General features: G+C 52.9%; 9 protein-coding genes across 9 annotated transcripts; 4 read left to right on the top strand and 5 right to left on the bottom strand.

The window, feature by feature from the left end:
• Positions 1-62: 62 nt before the first annotated feature.
• On the bottom strand, positions 63-1,118 carry N7532_004275 (DNA-directed RNA polymerase I subunit RPA34; the record flags this gene model as incomplete). Its single annotated transcript, XM_056616769.1, has 2 exons — positions 63-810; positions 886-1,118. The coding sequence occupies 2 exons, from the start codon at positions 1,116-1,118 to the stop codon at positions 63-65; spliced, it is 981 nt and encodes a 326-aa protein (XP_056477126.1).
• A 359-nt stretch (positions 1,119-1,477) lies between these two features.
• On the top strand, positions 1,478-4,121 carry grc3 (uncharacterized protein; the record flags this gene model as incomplete). Its single annotated transcript, XM_056616768.1, has 4 exons — positions 1,478-1,514; positions 1,573-2,096; positions 2,153-2,464; positions 2,526-4,121. The coding sequence occupies 4 exons, from the start codon at positions 1,478-1,480 to the stop codon at positions 4,119-4,121; spliced, it is 2,469 nt and encodes an 822-aa protein (XP_056477125.1).
• Positions 4,122-4,660: 539 nt separating this feature from the next.
• Positions 4,661-6,533, top strand: gua1 (GMP synthase (glutamine-hydrolyzing); the record flags this gene model as incomplete). The annotated part of the gene is made up of 5 exons (XM_056616767.1): positions 4,661-4,731; positions 4,819-5,306; positions 5,376-5,855; positions 5,906-6,109; positions 6,169-6,533. 5 exons carry the CDS (start codon positions 4,661-4,663, stop codon positions 6,531-6,533), a joined length of 1,608 nt encoding a protein of 535 aa, XP_056477124.1.
• Positions 6,534-6,763: 230 nt separating this feature from the next.
• N7532_004272 (putative prenylcysteine lyase) lies at positions 6,764-8,513 on the bottom strand (the record flags this gene model as incomplete). The annotated part of the gene is made up of 2 exons (XM_056616766.1): positions 6,764-8,289; positions 8,378-8,513. 2 exons carry the CDS (start codon positions 8,511-8,513, stop codon positions 6,764-6,766), a joined length of 1,662 nt encoding a protein of 553 aa, XP_056477123.1.
• A 209-nt stretch (positions 8,514-8,722) lies between these two features.
• N7532_004271 (small subunit rRNA maturation protein TSR4) lies at positions 8,723-10,110 on the top strand (the record flags this gene model as incomplete). Its single annotated transcript, XM_056616765.1, has 2 exons — positions 8,723-8,842; positions 8,917-10,110. The coding sequence occupies 2 exons, from the start codon at positions 8,723-8,725 to the stop codon at positions 10,108-10,110; spliced, it is 1,314 nt and encodes a 437-aa protein (XP_056477122.1).
• A 602-nt stretch (positions 10,111-10,712) lies between these two features.
• Positions 10,713-11,724, bottom strand: N7532_004270 (CSN8/PSMD8/EIF3K family protein; the record flags this gene model as incomplete). The annotated part of the gene is made up of 2 exons (XM_056616764.1): positions 10,713-11,283; positions 11,558-11,724. 2 exons carry the CDS (start codon positions 11,722-11,724, stop codon positions 10,713-10,715), a joined length of 738 nt encoding a protein of 245 aa, XP_056477121.1.
• Positions 11,725-12,508: 784 nt separating this feature from the next.
• Positions 12,509-13,837, bottom strand: N7532_004269 (folliculin domain-containing protein; the record flags this gene model as incomplete). Its single annotated transcript, XM_056616763.1, has 1 exon — positions 12,509-13,837. The coding sequence occupies one exon, from the start codon at positions 13,835-13,837 to the stop codon at positions 12,509-12,511; it is 1,329 nt and encodes a 442-aa protein (XP_056477120.1).
• Positions 13,838-17,305: 3,468 nt separating this feature from the next.
• On the bottom strand, positions 17,306-19,249 carry N7532_004268 (putative regulatory factor Sgt1; the record flags this gene model as incomplete). Its single annotated transcript, XM_056616762.1, has 4 exons — positions 17,306-18,655; positions 18,721-18,920; positions 18,995-19,109; positions 19,172-19,249. The coding sequence occupies 4 exons, from the start codon at positions 19,247-19,249 to the stop codon at positions 17,306-17,308; spliced, it is 1,743 nt and encodes a 580-aa protein (XP_056477119.1).
• A 287-nt stretch (positions 19,250-19,536) lies between these two features.
• N7532_004267 (putative spindle-pole body protein (Pcp1)) lies at positions 19,537-23,343 on the top strand (the record flags this gene model as incomplete). The annotated part of the gene is made up of 4 exons (XM_056616761.1): positions 19,537-19,737; positions 19,818-20,135; positions 20,187-23,029; positions 23,103-23,343. 4 exons carry the CDS (start codon positions 19,537-19,539, stop codon positions 23,341-23,343), a joined length of 3,603 nt encoding a protein of 1,200 aa, XP_056477118.1.
• Between the last annotated feature and the right edge of the window lie 343 nt (positions 23,344-23,686).

Genomic DNA, 23,686 nt, shown 5'->3' with positions numbered 1-23,686 from the left:
TTGAAATCTTGTAAATCATAGTAACAAAGATATCATTTAGCTAATCAAACCGTAACGCCAATTCATGCCTTGCTAGACTTTTTCCGCTTCTTCTCCTCGTGGTCCTTCGAAGATTTCTTTGATTTCTTGCTCTCTTCGGCAGGGGCTCCATCCTCCTGAGATGAGTGCTTCTTCGACTTCTTTCGGGGCAGACCAGCCGCCTGGATAGCGTCGCCCTCGGTGTGGTGGTGCTTTCTCTTACGCTTCTCCTCATGCTCGCCGGCGGGAACCTTGAAAGCGGGCCCCTCCGACTCCGACTCTGAGCTAGATCCGAGAATCTCCGGGGCGCTCGGCAGACTGCCAACGGGACGGAAGCGCATCTTGAGCTTCTTAGGCTGAGGGCGGGGCGGTTTGATTGTGTCGCGCAATGCTTTCACTGCGGCAAGATCGCCTCCTACTGATCCCGGCAGGCTGACCATCTCTTGAATTTGATAACTGGGAACATTGCTGGACTTGCTAGCGTAGGTTTGGGTACCCTTGTCGAAGACAAGCAGACTCTTATCCTCAGAGCCTTCCTCGGTAAGAGCCTCAGCTGGAATACCGTAGCTCACACCCTCGTACTCTAGAATAGGCTCGCCCTTCATCACCTTAGACATAGAGATCTCCTTCACCTTGGACAGTGGAAGAGAAGCCGGAGCAGTAATGTGAATCACCTGCTTGCCACGCAGGTCGGAGAGGAGGGAGGAGGAGCTGGAGGATGGCGGAGCCTGCGACTTTGCGGACTTAAACCCGGATGGAGCCTTGTATGGCTTAGAACCAGGAAGTGTCACGCTATAATTTGATGTATTAGCGTCGTTATTGTAACAAGAGTCAACCCAAATCGCAATTTCTGGAGTGGTAGCTCACTTCTTGGCCTGTGCAACATCTTCACTTGTATCCATCTCATCAGAGCTATCCGACTCTGAGCCCGACTCTGAGTCCGACTCCGAACTCGAAGAGCCCGAGTCAGAGGAATCGGAGTCTTCCGCATCGTCCTTTGCTTTTGATGTCGCCTTCAAATTCTGTTTTTGCTTGTTGTCTGGCTCGGGCGACGTCGATCTGCTCGAGCTGCTATCGCTATCGGAGGGAGAGGCGGCCATGGTGATTTATGATGTCGCTCGTTTGACAAAGTACACCAAGCAATTGGACGGCGTTATCCGCAGCGCTGCGCGCTAGTTGCGACGGTCCGTAGTGTCCGGGACGCGGAGACAAGTTGAGCCAAATGATTTTCGTATATGGACAATTGCCAGATACCCGAAGCGATTAAAAGCGCAATTGTCACCGACCGCCCAGTGCCTGCGACGTTGAAAGGGTTGGAGTTGCAGGCCGATCTTTTTTTGCTCCGCGGGCGCACGGACCATCCGCCAACATTTTTTGCTTATCGGCAGCTTCGCCCGCATTATCAACCTCCGACGAACTCGACCTGCGAAATTGGCTTAATCCCTTCAATTGTTTGAGAATGGTGAAGCGGAAGGCCGAGAAACAACAAGCTGCTGGTACGAAACTAGTGCACTCAAATTACGACCGCCGAACCTCCATTAATGTCTCTCGCAGCCCCTATGAGCGCTGTCGCAGCGCGCAGAGCTCGGCAGCAGCAAGCGCAGAATGTGTCGACGACAAAAGGCGAGGCAGAAGTCGAGATTATGACCGAGCCGCCATCTAAAAAGACTCGACGATCCCTGGACGGTGATGAGCCAAAGAAGGCAGAATGCGCAGACATTCGAGTTTCTCGGACCAGCTCGTCGAAGAAGCAGGATGCTCCAGTGCCAGCAGAGACTGCAAAGGGGCGTTCAAAGGGGTCTACGCGGGCCAACCAATCCGATGATGCGCCTCCTATTTCGGAACCACAAGCATTGGACGAACAGCAGGAGGGGTCTGATGAGGATCAAGTCGGAGGTCCAGAGGATATGAGCGAGGATGAAGTTGCATCTATCGCCGGTGATGCTGACGGCTATGAATCCCCGGCGGATACCCCGGCAGAACTCCAAAATTTCCCGTTGTCTAAAGCGCGTTTGAACAAAAGCAAAGTTGTCTATGCCGATGAAGGAGCCTTGTGTGTCCGCATCAAAGAAAAGATGGTATGTACCAACTGGGTTATCTCTAATCAAAAGCATGCTAATACCGGAGATTTCAGAACTTAGCATTGGTCGGTCAGTATGATCTTTGGGTCAAGCGGGGTGTTGTCAGCCTCATGGGAGCCAAGTTGCGTCCATCTTCTAAGGTCTATCGAGTCTATGCTCCATCGACCCACTCTTTGCCCGTCATCAAATGTGTCTCGGGTGTTGATGGAGAGGCGGAAGTGGAGTTCAAGTCCTGCAATAACGGACTTGCTCGTCTTCGCGATGCATCTCCTCTATATCAAAGAATCTGGAATGGGCAAAATACTGATGCGGATAAAATCGCCATCAAGGGGGCGGCTGAGAATTGGCGCAGGAGTTTCTCTGTGGTAAATAACCTACATCTATCATGGGCATATCTACCTTATTCATTAGCTGACTCCTTGGTAGCTTTATACATCAGCGGATGATTCTATGAAAAGACATCTGCGACCTCTTCATCTCGACAAAAAATGGAGTGCCTCAATGAAGGCCCTATCTCAGCGGCAAGGGCGCCTTCGAGTGCTGGTTTGCGGACCCAAAGCATCTGGGAAATCCACCTTCTGCCGCTATCTATTGAACCATGTTCTAAGTCCAGCACCTGAAACCGAAAACGGATATCTCAACACTGATGGTGTCGCTTTCCTGGACCTCGATCCAGGCCAGCCTGAGTTCGCACCGATGGGCCAGGTCTATCTTGCACACCTAAAGGCCCCGTTTTTTGGTCCTCCATTTACCCATCCTTCTCTGGATGATTCCCGTGACGGCCATATCTTGCGAGCACACCACATCGGTGCTACGTCGCCAAAGGAGGACCCCGATCATTATGCCGTGGCTACTATGAACCTGCTGGACCAGTATCGCACTTTGTTGGCAATATATCCTCAGTGCCCGCTGATCGTCAACTACCCTGGCTGGATCTTTGGGCAGGGTTTGGAAGTTGCTACCTGGCTGATCGGTTGTCTCGGGTTGTCTGACGTCGTGTATATGAGTGAGAAAGGGCCAGCAGAGGTAGTGGAGCCTCTTAATGTAGCTGCAAATGCGGCCCGGGTTCCGATGACGATCTTGCCATCCCAGCCGACTGAGTTTGTCAGCCGCTCTAGCGCTCAGCTACGGTCAATGCAGATTCAATCTTATTTCCACTTGTCTCACCAGGCTGGTCTCAGCAACCCGCAATGGTCAGAAACCCCGCTCTCTCGCACCAGACCCACTGCTGTGGAATATGCTGGTGAAAAGCAAGGTATCGCTGGTGTCGTGGTTATGGGATCACAGATAAACCCCAACATGCTGCGCGAAGTGATTGAGGGTGCTATTGTAGCAGTTGTCGAAGTTGAATCACCAAGAGCATTTTTGGGCTCTTCATCATCGGCGGAAAGGCTCTCAAGAGAAGACGAGCAATATGGTACTGGAGCTGATGACGATGTCGAAATGGGCTCAAACGAGTCTGCCACCAAGGGGACGTTGGCTTCAATCGAAGATGGCAGTGTTATCCGAACTCCGGAGAACCTTCCATACCTCTTTGCTGGGTTCGGAAGCTGTACTCCTCTTGACCCGAAGTCATCAAATTGCCTTGGATTGGCTCTCGTCCGCTCTGTCGATACTGCCTCGCAGAAACTGGAACTTTCCACCCCGATCTCTTCGTCGCGCCTATACAACGCCATTGAGCAAGGGCACCGCATTGTGCTTGTACGAGGTCAACTTGATAACCCGAACTGGGCCATCAGCGAAGAATATCATGCTGCGCGAGCTGCAGAGAGACAGTATCAACAGTCAGTCTCCCGCTTGAGGAAGAATGAAGACTCTCTCAGCGGTGATGACTTGGTAAAGCACAACCAAACGATGGCTGTCCTTCGTGAGAGGATACGACGCGCAGGCAATGTGCCCTGGATGACAGTCGTGGAAGACAACAGCCGACGACGACGCGAGGAAGCTGCACGCCGTGAAAAGTCTCTTTGGAAGTTAAGGAAGAAGGCATATCCAGGAAGTGAAAGCGAGACCGATTGGTAATTGTGTGACTCTTAGTGTCAAAGATACACACACCTGGGAATTCCTTGCTTATTCCAAGAATTCCTACATGCATATGATCAATAGAAATATTTGTGCCACCACTTCCCATACCCACAATAAGAAACTTCATTTGTTAGTTGCCAATCTAGAGAGAATCTACCACTGGTCTTGGCGAACGGGACGGCTGCTCTCCATTAAATAATTAAGTTCACCCTTTTTACCAGGCCATATCGATCTGATGATAGAGACTGAAAGGGTTACAATTAGATTCTCCTCTCAACCAGAAATAAAAGTACAATTCAAATTGTAGTTTCTCGAATTTACCTTGGGCAGGCGACAGGCGGCGCCCGATAAGAGCGGGTGCCCCTCGTCATGTGGGCGGTGAGTCACTTTTTTTTCTTATCGCAACCCCTCTAGAAAATCTGGAATTTCTTCATTTCCATAGCTTTTGCGGGGGGCCATTGATCCTGCTGGTTCTACGATATTTCCCACTCCCTAGAGCCGCGTCTCTTCCTCCGTCGCTTAATTCAATTCTCGCCATGCCTTCCACCGAGGCCATCCCCCACAACTCCTTCGACACCATCCTGGTGCTCGACAATGGCTCCCAATAGTACGTTTCGTCTTCGCGCCAGGCGCTCGCAACCTCAATTCCAATGATAAGTCTGTTCCTCATGCTGACGGCTATTCTTTTCTATAGTACCCACCTCATCACCCGCCGTCTCCGTGAGTTCAATGTCTACTCCGAGATGCTGCCCTGTACCCAGAAGCTGGCCGATCTGGGGTGGAAGCCCAAGGGCATCATCCTGTCTGGTGGCCCCTACTCCGTCTACGAGAAGGACGCCCCTCACATTGACCCCGCCTTCTTCGAGCTTGGCGTCCCAATTCTCGGAATCTGCTACGGTCTCCAGGAGATCGCCCACCGTCTGCACGCCGACAACGTAGTTGCTGGTACCGCTCGGGAGTATGGTCATGCCGATTTGAAGGCCACCCGTTTTGGTGGCCACGTCGACAAGCTTTTTGATGGCCTCGAGGATGCCATGACAGTTTGGATGTCCCACGGTGACAAGCTGTGCAATCTGCCCGAGGGCTTCCATACCATCGGTACTACTCAGAACTCCGAGTTCGCCGCTATTGCCCACCAGACTGAGCCTGTCTACGGTATTCAGTTCCACCCCGAGGTTACCCGTGAGTTCCACCAATCTTGCATATATAATAATTTTTTTTGGAGGAATTATCAGTTCTAATACAACCCAGACACCCCGCAAGGTGGTAAGCTTCTGCAGAACTTTGCTGTCGGAATCTGTGGTGCCCAGCAAACCTGGACCATGGCTGAGTTCATTGGTCAGGAGATCAAGCGCATTCGTGATCTTGTCGGCCCCGAGGGTCAAGTTCTCGGTGCTGTCAGCGGTGGTGTTGACTCTACAGTCGCCGCCAAGCTGATGACCGAGGCCATTGGCGATCGTTTCCATGCTGTCCTGGTCGACAACGGCTGCATGCGCCTGAACGAATGTGCTCTGGTCAAGGATGTTCTCCAGGAACAGCTTGGCATCAATCTCACTGTTGTTGACGCCAGCGAGGAGTTCCTGGCTGGTCTGAAGGGTGTCGATGACCCCGAGAAGAAGCGCAAGTTCATCGGTGGCAAGTTCATCGATGTCTTCGAGGCCGAGGCTAAGAAGATTGAGGCCCAGAACGCCGGAAAGGTCGAGTGGTTCTTGCAGGGCACTCTCTACCCTGGTGAGTACTATGTCTTATCTCTGATAGACTCCAGCTAACCAAATTTCCAGATGTCATTGAGAGCATCTCATTCAAAGGACCTTCCCAAACCATCAAGACCCACCACAACGTCGGTGGTATTGCTGAGCGCCTTATGGCCGGTCACGGTCTGAAGCTCATTGAGCCCCTGCGTGAGCTCTTCAAGGATGAGGTCCGCGAGCTTGGTCGCCAGATGAGCATCTCCCCTGAGCTTGTCGGCCGTCACCCCTTCCCTGGTATGTCCCCATCTCATTCTCCGCGCGTAAAACATCATACATCTAACCCAGTTTACAAGGCCCTGGTCTTGCCATCCGTGTCCTGGGTGAGGTCACCAAGGAGAAGGTCGAGATGGCCCGCAAGGCCGACAACATCTTCATTAGCATGATCCGTGAGGCCGGTCTTTATGATGATATTGGCCAGGCCTACGCCGCCCTTGACCCGTCGCGGGCCGTCGGTGTGATGGGCGACAAGCGTGTCTACGCCAATATCATCCTCCTCCGTGCCATCTCCACTCGCGATTTCATGACCGCTACTCCTTACCCCTTCAGCTACGAGTTCCTGACCAAGGTCTCGACTCGCATCGTTAACGAGGTGCAGGGCGTCTGCCGTGTTGCCTACGACTTTACCAGCAAGCCCCCTGGTACCATTGAGATGGAGTAAATATTAAAACAGGTCATTTTTAGTTTTGCTCCTGTTGCGGGTTTAAAGGGTATAATAGAAGAGCCTTGTTGGCACAGGGTTTAAAATGATCGAATGCCTTTTATGATTCATGTGCATAGAGAATTCAAGTTATTTATTACTTTCAGAAAAGTGCTGCCGGATGGGGAGTCATGCAATTTCGTAACAGGCTAAGGCTAAAGAGAGAGTAGAAGAGTATTGAGGACGTTCACTCATAGCTCAGTTTTCGTAGTTGTCTTCGTGTTATCGAAACTCTGACCACTTTGTTTATTCCATGACTGCATCATAAGCGCAGCCACATTCCGACCCATCAGAGCACTGGTCTCCATAGTAGAGATAAAACTCTCAATGCCGCTCGTATACCATATGCCCGGGGCCAGGAGAATTTCTTCGAAGGTCACGCGCGGGTACAGAAGCGGGTACGGATGCCAGACCTTCTCGTGGAACCAGCTGATTTCATTCCTGGGGAGATCAGCAATGCTCGTGTTGCTGTGCGGGACAACCATTGAGCTTTTGTTGTATTCGATATCGAAGGCCTCCGCGATGAATTCGGCCGTTGGCTGCTCCGGCGAGAAGATCTTGTAGACATAGTGTTCTTCTTGGTGCTCTTCGCCATCCTTCACAATGGTCCGAGTAACCGACCGCAGTGTACTAATACTCCAGAAACCAGCCGGCCCCACACCCTTAGGATTTCTACCGAGCTTTTCGTGCTCTGGGAGGGTCGTCAAGACTGCCTCTGGAACACTATCATCCTTACCATGGAGACCAAAATAGGCTGGCGAGATGCGATGCGGGGTGGAAAAGAGAGTGACATGCAGCTTGACGTATGGAATGTCATCTGGTATATGTTCCAACGGAGGAGAAATTGAAATACCCGAGTACTGCAACGGACCGGCAATGATGACTTCGTCAAATTCTGTTTCTTCGGATGACCGAGCAGAATCAAGGTCCCCCGTCGGATGCGAGGTAATGCGCACGACACCGTCGTCATTTCGAGCGATGGCAGTAACGGTTGTATTCAATTTCACTTCGGCTTGGGAAACTCTCACTGCTCCGTCGAATATTTGCCAATTTCCACCATCAATAGAGACGGCCCCATCGGTGGCCAAACAGACCATTGATTCCAGACCGTGGATAAGCGGCAGGTTCTGGCCATAGTTCACGCGGGTGCTCGCCTGAATAATCTCGCGAGCGAATGATTCTCCAATCCCATTATCGTTGATGAATATGTCCCCTGGTGTAGACGTAACATTCAGCAAATCAACCTCGGCTGCGGCTTCGGTGAGTGATTGAAATGGGAAAATTGGGGCCTCGTATAGGCGGAGGAATTTGCCCACGATATTCTCCATCAATTTCTGGGCATAGAGTGGAGCCAGGCCATATTTCCAGAAAAGCCGGCCAATATTCCACCAGCTGTAGTTATTTTTGATAGAGAAAACAAATTGCGTTCCATCCCAAATACCGATGGATTCAGCGGATTCCCGAGGTCGCGCATAATCAGCACTGCGGACATTGAGACCAAGGTCGCGCGATGCATTCACGAGGTTATGATTGACCTGAACGAATATGGAAGCGCCTAGTTCGATTGGATAGGCTGGGTTGTCAAATACGTCGACTGTAGTTGAGCGGCCCCCGATATACGAGGCGCGCTCAAACACGGTGACGTCGAGAGGGATCCCAGCCTCATCCGCAAGCTTACGCAGCTCGTATGCGGCGAAGGAGCCTCCTGCCCCAGCTCCTGGGAAATGCGTAAGTAAACTTGCTAAATGGCATATGCTTGATGGACACCTGTTCTGTATGCCAACGATGGGGCTGTGAATGCCTACCGATGATAGCGACCCGCTTCGGGACGGCATCTATAACTTGCTTCAGCGGCTGCTGCTGGGCCGCATCACCGATAGAAGCGAGCAGAATGAATGTAAAGAGAAGCCATAGATAGGATTGGTCCAATTTATAAACCATAGTCACTCGCCGCTTGGTCTATTTGCGACTAAAGGAGGTTCGTGATGGATAAGGAAGAAGAGAGGAGTCGACCGTCGTCGAGTCATGACACTGCGGCCGCGGTAATATTACCGTACGCCGCGGTAGTGTGGGGCGTATCGCTTATCGCAGCAATTTTTTGAACGGCGGGGCTTCGCAACTCTCAGCCTTTACAGTTGATCTACCACACAATGGATCCCTACGACAGCGATTCCAGTACCGACGAGGACTTCGCCGAGACCAACGTCCTCCTCGGCTACGCCGCTGATGAGGTCATTGAGGACACAATCAGCCACCTGGGCGGCTGGCCGGTATGATTCTGCCAAACCCGATTCAACTATAATGTCTTCCAACACGCCTGACAATTTCATATCATCTTATATAGAAATGGCTCGATGAATCTACTCCCCCACCTGGCGAATTCGCCAACTGCCAAGTCTGCAATAGCCCAATGCTCCTTCTCCTCGAACTGCACGGCGATCTCCCCGAGCACTTCTCCAACAACGAACGCCGCCTCTACATCTTCGGCTGCCCCAGAAAACCATGCAATCGCAAACCAGGAAGCATTCGCGCATACCGCGCAACCCGCAAGGTCCATTTGGAGAACCCTCAACCCAGTAAGCAACAAGAGAAGCCAGCAGAGAAGAAACCCGTCCCGGAACCCGCACCCGCACCTGCACCTGCACCCCCGAAGCCGAAGCAGGACCTCGGCGCCAGCCTGTTCGGAGCTACGTCTCTGACAGGCAGTGTCTCTGCGAATGCAAACCCCTTCTCCTCCAAGCCGGGAGGGAGCCTGAGCGGCGCCAATCCATTTGCGACGCCCCAATCTACAACCCCCGCCCCCGCACCCAAACCTGCCCTCTCCCAAAGCGAGACGAATGCGCTGGCCGAATCATTCGCTGACAAGGTCCGTCTCTCGACTCCAGGTGTCGAGAACAGCATCGTCCCCTCCGCCATCACAAAACAAACGCCCGAGTCCGCAAGCACTCCGAAACTGTGGCCCGCGCAGTCCGAATTTCCGGCACCGTATCAGAACTTCTTCCTTGATGCGGAGTACGAGACCATGTCGCGCGCGTCCACGCCTACGATCCCGGATAATGTGCAGATGGAACCGATGGATGAGGATGGTGGTGCTGGATCCGCCGATCTGAAGGATACATTCGAGTCGGAACTCGATAAGGCTTTCATGAAATTCTCTACCCGCCTCGCGCATAATCCGGAACAGGTTCTCCGCTATGAGTACCGTGGTGCACCACTGCTGTATTCTTATGCTGATCAGGTTGGTAAGCGGTTGCATCCTGAAGGGACTGCTGCCAAGGTGACCACCACTGGCAGGGGAAGTATTCCGCGCTGCGAGTACTGTGGGAGTGAGCGAGTGTTTGAGTGCCAGCTTACGCCCCATGCTATCAGCGTGCTTGAGGACGGCCGTGAGGGCGTTGGTCTGGGAAAGGATGACTCTGGTATGGAGTGGGGGACCATAATCCTGGGTGTTTGTGCGAAGGATTGTGCCCCGGAGACCATGAATGTTACCGGATGGCGAGAGGAGTGGGCTGGTGTGCAGTGGGAGGAGATGAAATAGTTTACGTTCCCAAGATCCGCTATATACCCCGAATGAGAGGGGAGGAAAGTGATGAATTATGGCATAAATAAAAATAGATTCCATTGAGTGTAACCACGCTGTTATACACAAGATCCTTGGCTCATTGATGATGTGTGCTTCCGAGTTCGTATGTCCATTATCTTGATGGTATTAAATAATCTCAAGTCACATTACTCTGTCTGGGCTACTCTACGTGGGGGAAAAAGAACTCTGTATGTTTCATATTGTAGCAAACCAACCTACGAAAAGGTGGCTCGACATTGGAGGTTATGGTATGAACATGGGCATCTCGCACATCCCGTCATCATCCGCTCATTTCAGATAAGAAATAAAACAAAGGATCCCAATACAAAACAAAGGGAGTAAAATTAACTCGAGGGAAAGGAAACGCCAGATTGCGCCAGATCCCGACTCATCTCCGAGCCTCCTCATGCGAAATCTATCACCGTCTCGACGACGGATCGGGGATTCATGAACTCATGTCTCTTTTTTTTGTTCTCCTTCGCGGAGACAGGACGGAGAATGAAATAGTTAAACGGGGAGAGAATATCAATCAAGTCAAAAAGAGGAGAACGGGGTGCTTAAGCAGCCTGCTCGAAACCGCGGCGAATCACACGGCCAAACATGTCCACACCAACACGCTCGCTCTTGACCTCGCTGCGAGCCTCATTCTCCTTGTTGGTAGGAACGCGAACAACATCGCCCTCGACCTTCCAGCCACAGACATCCGCGACGAACTTTACGAGAGCCTCGCGGCCGCGGACATCGAGCCACTGCTCCAGAGCATCGGCGGTGATGGAGCGGAAGGCCTTGCCGACCTCGACGGCGATGCGGATACGGACAAGCTCCTCGAAGCCGGCGACATCAGCAGTCAGATCGGCGTACAGGTCGTCAGAGTTCAGAGTGGACCAGAACTGGGTGTACTGGGCGGACTCGAGGAGGGTGGAGAGTTGGGAGAGCTTCTGGACGGACTCAACAAAGTCGGAGGTCTGGGAGGCAGCCTGGGCCTCGGAGGTGGTAGGGAAAGGCTGGGTGTGAGCGGGGAGCAGGGCGAGGCAGAGCGAGAAGGCAGGAGAGGGGAACACGGTCAGGGCCTTGGCCAGAATGTTGGTGACGGTGTCGGGCTGGAGAAGGTGGGGGTTGAACTGGTACCTATTCGGGTTCATTCAATGTCAGTCCTTCTGAATAGGAGGCTTTTGAGTATTCGAAACAAGGGGATGTTCTTTTGGACATCGATGGTCCAACGCAATGCCATAAGATGCATTGGACTGGCTTTCAGAAGTTCGAAAGTTCTCAACTTCCCCGTACGCGACAGGTTGTCAGGTAATAGGAAACGTGTATTGAAAAAGTTCGTTCATCATAGAATTGATGCCATATGTTTGTTTTTTGAAATGCGGCTAGACAGAAAAGAAAGTCAACAACTTACAGCTTCAGCAGAGCCAGGTTGGCATAGCAGTCGAAGGTGCGGTCCTCGCACTGCTGTGCCACGTAGTCCTGGAAGACCGTGGTGGTCTCGGGGTTGTACCGATCGAGGCCATTGAGAATAGCGTCGATATGGGCCGGTCGGGTCTCACACTTGTCGAAGGCGACCATCTTTGCTGTTCGTGATGGGAGATGTGAGTGCGGGTCTTTGTCGTTGGTCGTCTTTTTGGTGGGATTTTTGATTGTGGCCCGGGTTGGCGGAATAACCGAAAATGGCTAGTTTATCCGAATATCTCCGGACTATATTGGCATGTTTTCAACTTTCAAGAATGGACCCAGATATACTATTGAATAAAGAGTATTGCAAAGCGAATTACGGGGAACGTTTGGGTTTGCAAATAGATTTGGCCATTTCAGGCCACGCTCAGTAGTCGTGTTCGGATAGTACATAAAATACATGTCTCTTGAATGCCTCGTGACGAATCATCAGACGGTCAATCGTAAGGCGACGCGAGCGACACCTAGCAGTAAAGCAGCTGCGCTCGCGGAGTTGAACAAGGAAAATGGGAAGACAAACGACAGCATCCAAGAGAGAGAAACGTGGAAAAGCATCAGAAAAAAGTAGCCCGCAAAAAAAACTCCGATCCTTGTCTGTGAGACGCCATAGTCTATGCCCAGATTAATCACCTTGCCAAAAAAAAAAAAGGAAGAAAAAGAAAAAAGAAAAAGAGAGAGAAACGAAAATTGGAAAGAAATCGGAAAAGCCAGAGATATGCAAAACAAACCAGGCCAAAATATGGCATCGTCGCTTGCAAGCAAAAAAGCAAATAGATGCACAAGGGACCCCGGAAACGATTAAATTGGGGTGGCAGAGAATGTGCTTCGGAGAAAGCAAATCAAGCGGGGTATCTCGAACGTAGGTGCGCAGGAAAAGATCAAGTGATGCAGTAATGGTTCAGGCCACGACGGACCGACGGGTAGTGATAGGTATTGGCTTGGGGCCAGCGGTGATGTTGAGCTTGCCCATATCAAGGTCATTGGCGTCTTGATTGGGAGACGAGCTGGCTTTCTTCGCGCGCTCGGCACTCGTCGAAACCAACACCGGCTGGTCCGCGCCGGCAGTCTCTTCATCCCCAACAGTACTGCAAACGAAACGTTCGTCGGAGATGGGGACACCGCCAAACATCGAGCCCAGTTGCTGCAGCAAGGCGACAAAATGGGCATGAAGTTCGGTAAAGATGTATTCATTGCCGACAATCTCGGCAAGATTGCGGGCCCGGATCTGACCGAGGCGTCGCGAGTTGCCAGCTGGGTCCATGGCACGACCCGTGAGGAATGAAGAGACCGGGGTGTATTGTCGGCCTGCGGCCTTGTTGGCGGAGTTGTTCTGCTCGTCACGTCGCTTTTCCTCTTCTTGAAACCGCTCTGCGGCGGTCACGATGCTGGATGCGATGCGGCCAAAGGCGCGCCAGATAATGGGGCAGGCCCGGAACGCCCTTCCGGCGTCCTTGCCGGCCAATGCCACCAATGCATAACTGCGGCGTTTACCGCGCGCCATCGGGTCGGGCAGACGAAAGATGTAAGCGATGGTGTAGCCGGCCACGGAATCGCCGAAGCATAATGGCCCGGAGGACAGACCGCGGGGGAGCAGCTCACAGCTCAACGTGCGGATGGAGGAGCGGCGGAGAAGCGCATAGTCGGCGGGATTGGGCGGACCACGAAGGGAGAGGTAGGTGAGGATGTGTGTATGACATGATGCATCGGATGCGACAGAGGAGGAGTGCAGGGAGTCCGGGGGCGAGGCATGGGCGTGAGCATGAGGCTCGGGCGTCTGGTCGTCCAGGTCGACGTGGTTGTTGCCGCATGAGTAGACGACTTCGCGCGATCGCAAGACCGGGCTGCTGCTGTTTTTGCCATCGCGATTGCCGGTAGCTCCTCCAGTTGGCAGTTGCTTGCTCACGCCTTCGGGCAGCGACAAGCTGCAGCTGGCGCATGTGTCGCCGTCGCCGACCCGGTTGGATTGGGCTTCGGGAGACGCCGGCTGTTGGGCGCGGAGAAAATACGGGTGATCTTCGATCTTGGGCGACTTGGTTCCGGACGCCTCGGAGGTGGCGGTGGGCGGCGTGGACTGGCGAGGAGAGGAGGTGCCGTTGGTGGTTGTCTCAAGATCATCCAGGTCGGGATGGCATTGCGTACAGGAGAACGGGACGACCTGGGAGCAGATGATGGAGGTGGGCCCATGCACTTCGCAGAAGTGCGTCAGGGAGAGCTGGATCGAAGTCATGATTAGTGGGCGAGCTCATCAGACAGGGCGGACGAGAAGGGAGATCATGAACCCAAACCGATGGCCGCTCGAGCGACGAGAGCCTCAACCAGGGCGATCGGCAAGCACTCACGATAAAGTCCATGACGGCAGATCACGAATCACACGGACAATTCAAACCATCCTGGCGGAGCATGCTGCGATTGGGGGGTATGCAGGATCCACCGCGACGAAGGGGAGGAAGGGGGATGGTTATAAAGCGAGCGAGTGTCCGCTGCGGTAGGGATGGCGGCAGGGGCCTTTTGCCACGGGAACTGCTCCCAATTGTTCGGGTTCGGGCTTCGACCAAGTGGAGGCCTCGCGCGACAGCCTCCCCTTCTGAGACGATGGAAGGCCCATGGAAGCATCGAACATCTCCACTCTGCCTGCCCACTGAAGCCCAGCCGATTTGATTACTCCGTGCGATCGGGAACTGCGCATCCATCGCTCACGGAGTATCTCCCTCCGTTGCGCCAGGTTGATCGCGGCTTGATCTCACATTCTCTCCCGTCTCCTGGATGGCCCGTCCTCCTTACTGCGACATGCCCTCTCCCCCTTTTTCGCATCTGCATGTGAATCGGCCCGATGCCAGATGCGTTCCAGACCGATGCCGCTCGCGGGGAAAGGCTGCAAGCAGGCGACTAGACCAGTTGGGAAATGCCGGCATCCTTCCCGGCTGGATCTATCACCCTGCGGAGGATTCTCCGACCGTCTCCAGAGTCTCGCATCTACGCAATTGCTTTTTCCCTTTAAGGATGCTTTCCTTTGGCGGTCCCCGAATTTGCGACCCGGCCTCTGTAATTCCTCCGTGTTTCATGGCCTCGGGGGGTTTCTGGCATTGCCCCTGCTTCCTCCGTCTCCGATTAGCCGTAGAAGAGAGTAGTATTTAACCTAGGCAGTATAGTAGTATCATTATAATAATTATAATATTATGACTATCCGAGCATATGCTATGGCCTTAGGGTACCCTACCTCCGGTGTACCCAGCCATTTCCTTACCCTTACAACTGTTGTACCCAACCTTCCAGAAATCCCAGTGGCTTCTCCATTCCGCACTAGCGTCCGCGCTGTCGGGTGCAGCGGGGTCCATCTTTCATCCTGTCGGCCCTGCATGGGTGCACTCTGCATCGCAGCATGTCTCGTATTCATCCTCCGACGAGGCTATCTGCTTCTCCAACATCACCACTTTCGTCCATCCTGTGCGGCCCCGACTATCTTCCGTCGCATTCGGCTGTGACCGCGGGCCCCCGACTGCACACGCGGCACGGACTTAGCTTCCACTAGTCCATGATTGCTTCCATTCGACAAGAGGGCGTACAGGGCGTGCCATTTACCCGCTGCGGAACACTGCCCTTCCAGTCCCCCGAGAGCGAGATCGGATGCCGCGCAGGAATCCCTGCAGCCCGGTAGTCGCCTCCAGACAATCAGATTAGAGTGTATACGACGGTCCATGGACCCTCCCGGCAGGCTGTCCAGGATATCATCCTGATATGAGGGCCTAATATACCTATCTTACTCTAGGGTAGGACACTACTACAGGTATGTAGCAGTGTTTACTCCCGTACCGGTCTTCCCATCTCAGGCAATTCCGGCAGACTTCGCTATGGAACAGTGCTCTTCCGCCGAATCGAGCGGCGCCCCGAATGCGTCCCTATTGGACTCCTCCACCCCGCGGCTCGTAACAACTAGAGACGATGGCCATGGGGCTGCCGTGCATTAGGCGGAGATGGAAAACCGTCAGGATGTCTTCGGCTGAGGGATTTACTGGGCTGGGCTTACTTCCGCCTCGGGTGACTGGCTGCAGGAACGCCACCCACGGATCCACAACAATTTGGTCTCCATCCGTCATGGGCGACTAATGCACTAGTCGGCGAATCGACGATGGCCCTGGGGCGACTGCTCTCCCGCACAGCTTAACGGTCCAGCCATGCCTTTCTGATTAATGCAGGTGGTTGATTTCCCTAGTATGGACGCCATCCCGCCGCTGCCTGGAGTACCCGATCCCTTAGCAGGCTCCCCTCCTTACGTACAGCAGCGTGGATTAGTAGATGTCGCGTCTCGCCTACCTATTCCAGTATACCACCGGCAGTCCATTGATTGACGACCGGAGTACCGTGAGACGACGGAGTACATCACGGAATGCCTCGGCTGGTCGGCTATGCCAGATCATCGATGATCTTCCCTGCACGCTGGTAGATCCTCGGCCCTGCGGCTCGAAATGCGAAACTCGTCTCCCACCCTCGAAACGTGCACCCCGAACTCGAATTTCCAAGATAGGCTCCTTTTTGCGTTTCTGGATCGCCCAGATCCCCACGTGGGCACTCGTGGTCGCAGCTCGCATGTCTCACTCTGCACGAGAGTCGTCGCGGTGATCCACGCTGTCGCACCACTCCCTACGGTAGCATCTGGATGTACGTGCTCGCACCCTGCATCTGCATGTGGGATGAGATCTTGGAGTTGGGTGCATCCCAGGTACTATACATAGTACGTAGTTCACTACCTTAGAGTACACTGCTATTTGTATACGTACATTGTACCTAGATATACTGATATACTATACGCAAGTACTGTTAGCTACGAGTACATTGTACTCTCTACATTCTTGAATACATCCTACGGTCCAGCCTCACACGATTCCCTGCCTACACGAGTGTAGACAAACTCAAAGCCACCGCTGTCAGTACGTAAACACCAAGCTCGTGGAACCGACCCAACCGAAATTGAATTTTCGTGTGGGCCTGCGCGATTATCCTCGGTGGAGCCATGGGAACTCCGAAGGAGAAAACTCTCTTCGTCTGACCTGCTCTTGCGGGCACACCGGCTGCACGGTGGAGCCGCGTGTCAATCCGCTCACCTACAACGTTAGATCACTATGGAGTATGGAAAACGCAGGATCCTCGAAACGGTCAACTGAAATGGGAACGGAGTCTCGTCTACCTAAGCTTGGCGTGTCCCGAACGGGATGGCTGATCTTCGCGGGTTCTGCACAATCGCCCTGCGCTGGGTCACCGAAGATCCCTATAACCCGTTCAGCTGCCCATGTTCGTCACGCCGCGTTTCGATGCGAACTGCAGAACCCTCCCAATGGCCCGATCACGCGCCGAGTTCGTCCCTCATGGACAGATTAAATCATGTCTCACAATCACACCGCCGCGCGCGCTTCGCCCTCAAATCTCGGTCTAGACTGCCATTGTATGGAGCGGCGGCCGGTGCCCGGTTTCAAAGTCGCACAACTATGGTGACGAGGCACGAGGAACGCTCGGCCTTTTCTCGCAATTCGAACAAACGATATTAGGTAGTAGTACAATGCCGAGGAGCCGAGGCAAAAGAAACTCAGCACTCGTTGTCGCTCGGTCACACTCCCCCATTGTAGACACGAAGTGGAAACACGAGATCATGTATGGAGTTACTAGTATGCTTCATCGACACTAGTGAAACTCCGTATCAAGCTCACTCCCGGTCATCCTTGGGCATGCGCAAGTTCATCATCGACAGCATATTGCCAGCGGGTCCCGCCGTCCCGGCTTGTCCTTGGAGAGCTTCCATCAAATTCTTGGCCAGGTTGATGTTGACGTTTTCGTCCTCGTCCTCATCCACATCGGCTGTAGATGGTCCACCGGCTTCTTTGGATGATTGCTTCGTGGCTGCCAGTTTCTGTTGCGTGCGATTCAAATCCAAGACGCCAGTTCCTTTGAGTTCAGCCTCCATCCGCTGGGATAATTCATCGATCTGCTTCGAGCTATCTTCCTCGTCATCGGAATCAAGATCTCGTATTCGGTTTCGTAGATGCGTGTCGAGCGATGGTCCCTGACCGGACCCGGATGGCATGCCCATCATCTCCTTCATCATTTGGTTAAATTCTGCTTCGTCAAAGGAAGCCTCCTCGTCTTCTTCCGAGTCGCTCGGCGCATCAGAGTCCTCGGCATCGACGTCGGAGTCCGTGGCATAGGCGTCGAGATCGGCTCCATCGAATCCAGCTGAAGTATCATTGAGGAATTCTTCAAAACGGGCCACGATCCGCTGAAGGTTTTCCTGGGCACCTGCATCGCCAAAGTTTCCAGCGTCTCTTTCTTTGTCCTTGCCCTTGCCCTTTAATTCCTGGTCAAGATCTTGAAAATTGATATCCATCCATTTCTCATCGTCCTCACGCTTGTCCCAGGTCTTATCAATCTCTTCGTCGGAAGGAAGTGCCTCATCGCCCGCTTCAACGTCTTCTAACAACATCTTCATTTCACGAACAGCGGATTTATCTTGGTGGTGTGGGTCGTAGAGCAGCATTTCAAATCCGCATGAAAGCTTCATTCCGGCTTCTGCACGGGTATGGGCTTTCGTTTCGTTGATCGGGGGCAGTTTACCCGCCCAGCTTCGGGGTACGGGAAATTCTTGGCTCTTCAACTGGGCGTATCCAACTCGCGTGAACCGAACACTAACTGTGACCATGTCTTCAGGCTTGAAGGTAAGATCGGAGGCATCTTGGGCACGAAGGGGTCGCAAAGCAATTGGATCACGGACGTAGAAAGCCTCCACAGCAGGAGAAATGTATGCTGGCTTTTTGTGCAGAAGGTACGCGACTTTGCGAGGAATCGTGATTATCGCGGAATGGAGGTTTTCGGGGATTTGCTTGGGATAGTTGCGCAGTCGGTAGAAGGCCTCTTCTTGTATCATGACAGACTTCATCAGGCGGTCTGGTTCTTCCTGTATGATCCTCTTGGCCTCCGAAAACGACAGTTTCTCTGTGATCTTCCGTTTCACATTTTTTTTGGGCTTAATGATTCGAAGGTCTCCTTGGTGAATCCAGACCTTGAGCACGATTTTATGTGGTCAGTATCAAACCCAGGGCTCGTAAGAATTGGTTCAGAGCTCACCCTATTGTCTGCGACTTCGGGCTCTAGCCATGCAGGGAGCGTTGCCGCAGCCTCGACGAGCAGGAACTCGCCATCACTGTCCACGACTTTGACCCAGATATCTTTGTGTCGTTTAGTCAACTCGCGCAGGATATACACAATTACCCATTCATCTTCGATAGAGTCTCCATAGTTGGTGCGGCCGTGGAGCGATATGATTCCTGTGCATATATATATTTGGGATCAGTAACCGATAGATCCATCAAAACCAGGTCTCGATAGTAGATAATCGTACCATCATCCTTCGCAAACTCCAAAAAGAATTTTTCACGCTGCCATATGTAGTCCTTGAGCAAATCCTTGATCAATTCTGCTGCTGTGCGCTGAACCTCCAGCAATCGTGCGCGAGTCTCGGCAGTTTCATCGATAACGGCGGGGGCGGGGGAGGGGGGTGATAAATGAAGTACTCGACAGAGTCCTCCGGGAGCTCTGGTCTGGGGATTGGGCGGAAGGTGGACCTGAACCACGCGATGTCCTCCTCGGTCGCCATCGTCGAGGCAGTCTGTAATGTTGAACAGTTGAAGCCGCTTCACCGCATGACCTCATGGCATTCCGACCGCGAAATCCAAAAAAAAGGCGGAAGGCAGAAGGCGGGCCCCACTCGTGACCTGCACACTAGGCCACTTTGGGCTAGACATCAACAGTGATGCTTCGCCCGTCGCAACTCGCCCAAAAACACGTCTGGTTCCAATCTTCTCCCCTCCAAGATCTCCGACTTCTGACAGCAATGGTCGCGTGTTGAATGGCCTTGAACATACGACACACGATTTTGGCACAATGGCGTTCCCTTACATCGATACGCCGCGCACCGAAATCGACGGGAACGCGACTTACCTGACTAACGGCCTTCGGAGCGCGGGCCGTACGCACTTATCGGCACTCGACTCGGTGGAAAACTCATTCCACACGCCTTCGAAGGATAATGACGTGATTAAGGGCTTCGGGGATGGGAGGAAACGCACATCGGGGACCTCCAAGGTCGGCACTCCACGCGCGAGCACGGCAAACAAGTCGACGAGAAGCGCGTTGAAGCATCTTCCGTCTGCGGGACCAGCTAGGGGGAGTTTACGCCACTTATGAAGAGTGCGACAAAGAACAACTTCCTGAAAAACATGTCTACGACTCGAGGAATGGAAGATCCAAGGACCCCGGGCTATATGCGGGACGGCAATCGCGGCAGCGCTCATACCCCCGGACTGCCCGCTATGGATATGTCCGATATTTATGAAGAGGATATGACTGCCGAAGATCCGACGCCACTTCCCCAAGTTGCTAGTAGCAGCGCACAGAGTACTCCGCTACCCGGCCTTTTGGGACGTGACGGCAAAGGTGTGCTGGGTGACGGACAGAACATGACATTGAAGGAACAAGAACGAGTATGGGTCAATTAAATACGCGATTATCGATTGCTGTACTAATTTTTATAGATCATTGACAGACTCGATAAAGACAATTGGAACCTCAAGCTCAAGATTCACTACTTGGAGGAGCAGATCGAAAAGGCCGGCCCGGAATACAACACCCTCGCCCTGAAAGAAAACACAGAGCTCAAGGTCGCCAGGTTGACTATGCAGCGCGACATCTCCCGCTACAAAAAGAGTCTGCTGCAGGCAGAACATGACCTGGAGGAGTATCGACAACAACTCGTGGAGATGAGAGATCGGGCTCGAAGGAAGCATACCGACGAGGAGGTGCAGCGTGAGATGGACCTCATGCGGGAGGAGATCGACTCTAGGGACAACGAGCTCCGGGACCTCCGAGAAGAATTGAGACTCGCCAAGGACGAGAAGTCTCAGGAGGCCGAGAAACTTCGCGATGAAATGGAGGATCTGGAGGCCACGGTCAGAGAAAAGGAGCGGGCTATCGATGAGCGGGACGAAGAGATCGAGGAGCTACGAGAGAATAGGCAACAGGGCGACGCAGCCACAGAACTTCAAGCCGAGCTCGACCGAGCGAAAGAGCAGATCCAAGAGCTTCAGGTCAGTTTGGAACAAGCGCATAAAGACGCCCAAGATGCGAACGAGACTGCCAGGCAGGCCAACGATGAGAAGGAACGCGCCGAGGACGATCTTCGAGAGCTACAAGATGAGATGTCGAACAAGTCCGTCATGACAAAGGGATTTAGCCGACAGCTGGAGGAAAGAGCTGAAAAGCTTGAGGAAGAAGTGCAGCAGTTGCGTCAAGAGAACGAAACCCTCCGAATCGATGTCGAGAATAAAACCACGACTTTGGCCCGATTGGAGCAACGCTACGATGACATCCAACGAGATTTGAAGAGTAATACCGGTAAGCTTGGCGAAGACCTGGCATCGACGAGACGCGAGCGAGAATTGGCCCAGCAGGAGCTTGAAAGTGTATCCGCTCGTCTACAAGAGGCTTTCGATGAAATTCAACGCAGGAATGAAGAGAAGGAGCTTCTGCAGACACGGAACCATGCTCTGACCGATGAATCTGGAGGCTTACAGAGTGAACTAGCCCGTGCACAGTCTAGAATCCGTGAGCTTCAGTCAGCCGTTGAAGAAGCCACAAACCGGGCACAAGACACCCAAAATCTTCGCTGGCAGCAAAAGGTTGAAGTCGATCGACTGCAGGATGAGATTGAAGCTCTTCAGCATGAGATCGAGGATAAAGAGGGACACTTTGCCCTCGAACAAGACCGATGGGAGAGCACGAAGCGTACCCTGCAATCTCAGAAAGACCGCGCCGAAGAACAAGCCATGGGATACAAGCGCACGATTGAGAGGCTCCAAGAAACGGAACACACTCTTTCAGGGAAGGAGTACAAGCTCCAGGAAGCCATTGACAGCGAGAAACAACGTCATACCCAAGAGGAAGCTGTCCTGCAACGTCAAATCAAGGAACTTGACAACGACCTCTCGCAGAAGCGACACATTCTTGATGAACAGCGCAGCGACCTTCTCACTGTCAGAGAGGAGCTTCGTGTTTCGCGTCGTGAAGAACAGTCACTCAAGGATAAAGTGCAGGCTCTGGAAGATGAAGTCGTGGTGCTGCAGTCAAGCTTGGCGGACGAACAAGAATACGCCAAGGGTCGAATCCAAAAGGGCTCTTCAGACGTGGAGAATCAACTGCAGAAAGCAATCGCCGACAGACAGACGCTTCGTGACCAACTTGCCAATGCACATGTCGAAATGCATGACCTGCGGACCTCTGTGGCCGAATTTGAAGCCGAGTGTGCTGAATTACATGCCCAGCTCGAGAAACCTCAAAATGTGGATGACACCACTCGCTTCGATCGTGAAAAGCTGGAGCTTCGGAGGACCACGTCCCGGCTTGAGACCGAATTGAAACGACTGCGAGATGACAAGTCTTCACTACTTGAGGCTAAGGATAGTCTCGAGAAGCAACTTGGTTCCGAAATCGAACGTGCGACGGCAGAAGAGGGTCGTCTCTCCGCTGAGATTGACCGTCTTCAGGACAAGCTACTTGCAGGCTCAGGTAACCGGGACCGAGAATTGACCTCGGCCAAGACGAAAGTACAACGTCTGGAGCGACGTATTCAGGAACTTGAAGCCATCCTTGAGAATCAGCCCCAGACGGAGAACGAACCGTCGACTGCCCATGGGGATCTATCGCTTCTTCGACACAGCCTCGAGGAAGCTCGGAACCGCGAGAAGAAGTTCCTGCAGCGCGAAGCGGACCATAAAGCATCCACGCGCACCTTGAAGTCGCGAGTTGCAGATTTGGAGAGAGATCTCCATGAAGCTCTCATGAATAAGTTTGATTCGAATTCTATTCATAACTCGCCCTCCAACAAGCTTCATGAGGAGCTGCGAAGCTTGCGGAAGCAGCTTTCTGATGCCCACCGATCGCTCAAAGAAATCAAGTCCAAGAACCGAGATCTTGAACGCGCTGTCATGAGAGAGGAAGACCAGAAGGACCTACACGAACTACTTAAGTCGTCGACCCTCGAGGCCGAATCCCTCGCGCTGAAGGTGTCTGAGCGTGATTCACGTCTGAACGAGTTGAAGAACCAAGTGCGGCGCATTCGTGAGGAGCGCGCCTATTGCGTTCGCAAGGCTGAAACGGCAACCAAGGATCTGGAGGTACTTCAGCAACGCTACGACGAAGCTCTGGAAAAGATCTCATTTGGAAAATCAACCAACAAGTCTAAACACGAGAAAGAGATTCGTGGCCTGGGCAAAGAGATTGTCTGGCTCCGTGCCCGCTTGCACCGAGAAGAGAAATTCCGTCGTGATCTGGCTTGGAGCAAGGGACTGATGGAACTTGGCGAGCGTGTTCGCATAGCATGGTACGTATACCTTCAAAGTTTTAACAGGATTGTGGCTATGGCTGTTTCACTAACATGGCTTGGTAACCTACAGCAACGAAGCAGATCTCCGTATGATCTCCGAGATGGGCGTTCAATCTCGAGACCGCAACAATGTCCGTACTCCTCGAAGCAAGTTCCGCTCTGCCATCTCAATGGTTGTGGCTACCGTTCGTATGCAACGGATGGGCAAGGAGTGGAGGCGAACCAAAAAGATCGGCGAGGGGTTGAAGCGAGCCAAAAGCGAGATGCTGAAGCGCCGAGAAAGCTCGAACAGAAGTCAGCTCGGTCAGTGATTGTCTCATGCCGGCTAGCTGCCGCTATTCCGTCTAATTCTAAGGTCATTTTGTGCTTTTCTCATTTCCTAGCGTCTATCATTCTGCCACGAGAGATTCCCCGACATGTCTTGTTTGTACACCCCTTCTTTGTTTCTTGCTCGGCTTGTTTTTATTTTCAGCACGGGGCGTTTTTACGGTCTTGCCTGTTGCTACTGGAAATCCGCATTCATTGAGCATAGTGGATGGAATGGCGCGAATTGGACGATGATGTGATCATTAGTCTACCGTAACGTCTTGGCAGTTTAGAATTTGATACTTCACCCAATTTGTCTTCGCATATGTCTGCAAAGATGTATACCTC

Source organism: Penicillium argentinense (assembly GCF_028826775.1).
Source record: "Penicillium argentinense strain IBT 30761 chromosome Unknown utg000004l_segment0_segment0, whole genome shotgun sequence".
Taxonomy (NCBI): domain Eukaryota; kingdom Fungi; phylum Ascomycota; class Eurotiomycetes; order Eurotiales; family Aspergillaceae; genus Penicillium; species Penicillium argentinense.
This window is presented reverse-complemented; position numbering and strand designations above follow the sequence as displayed.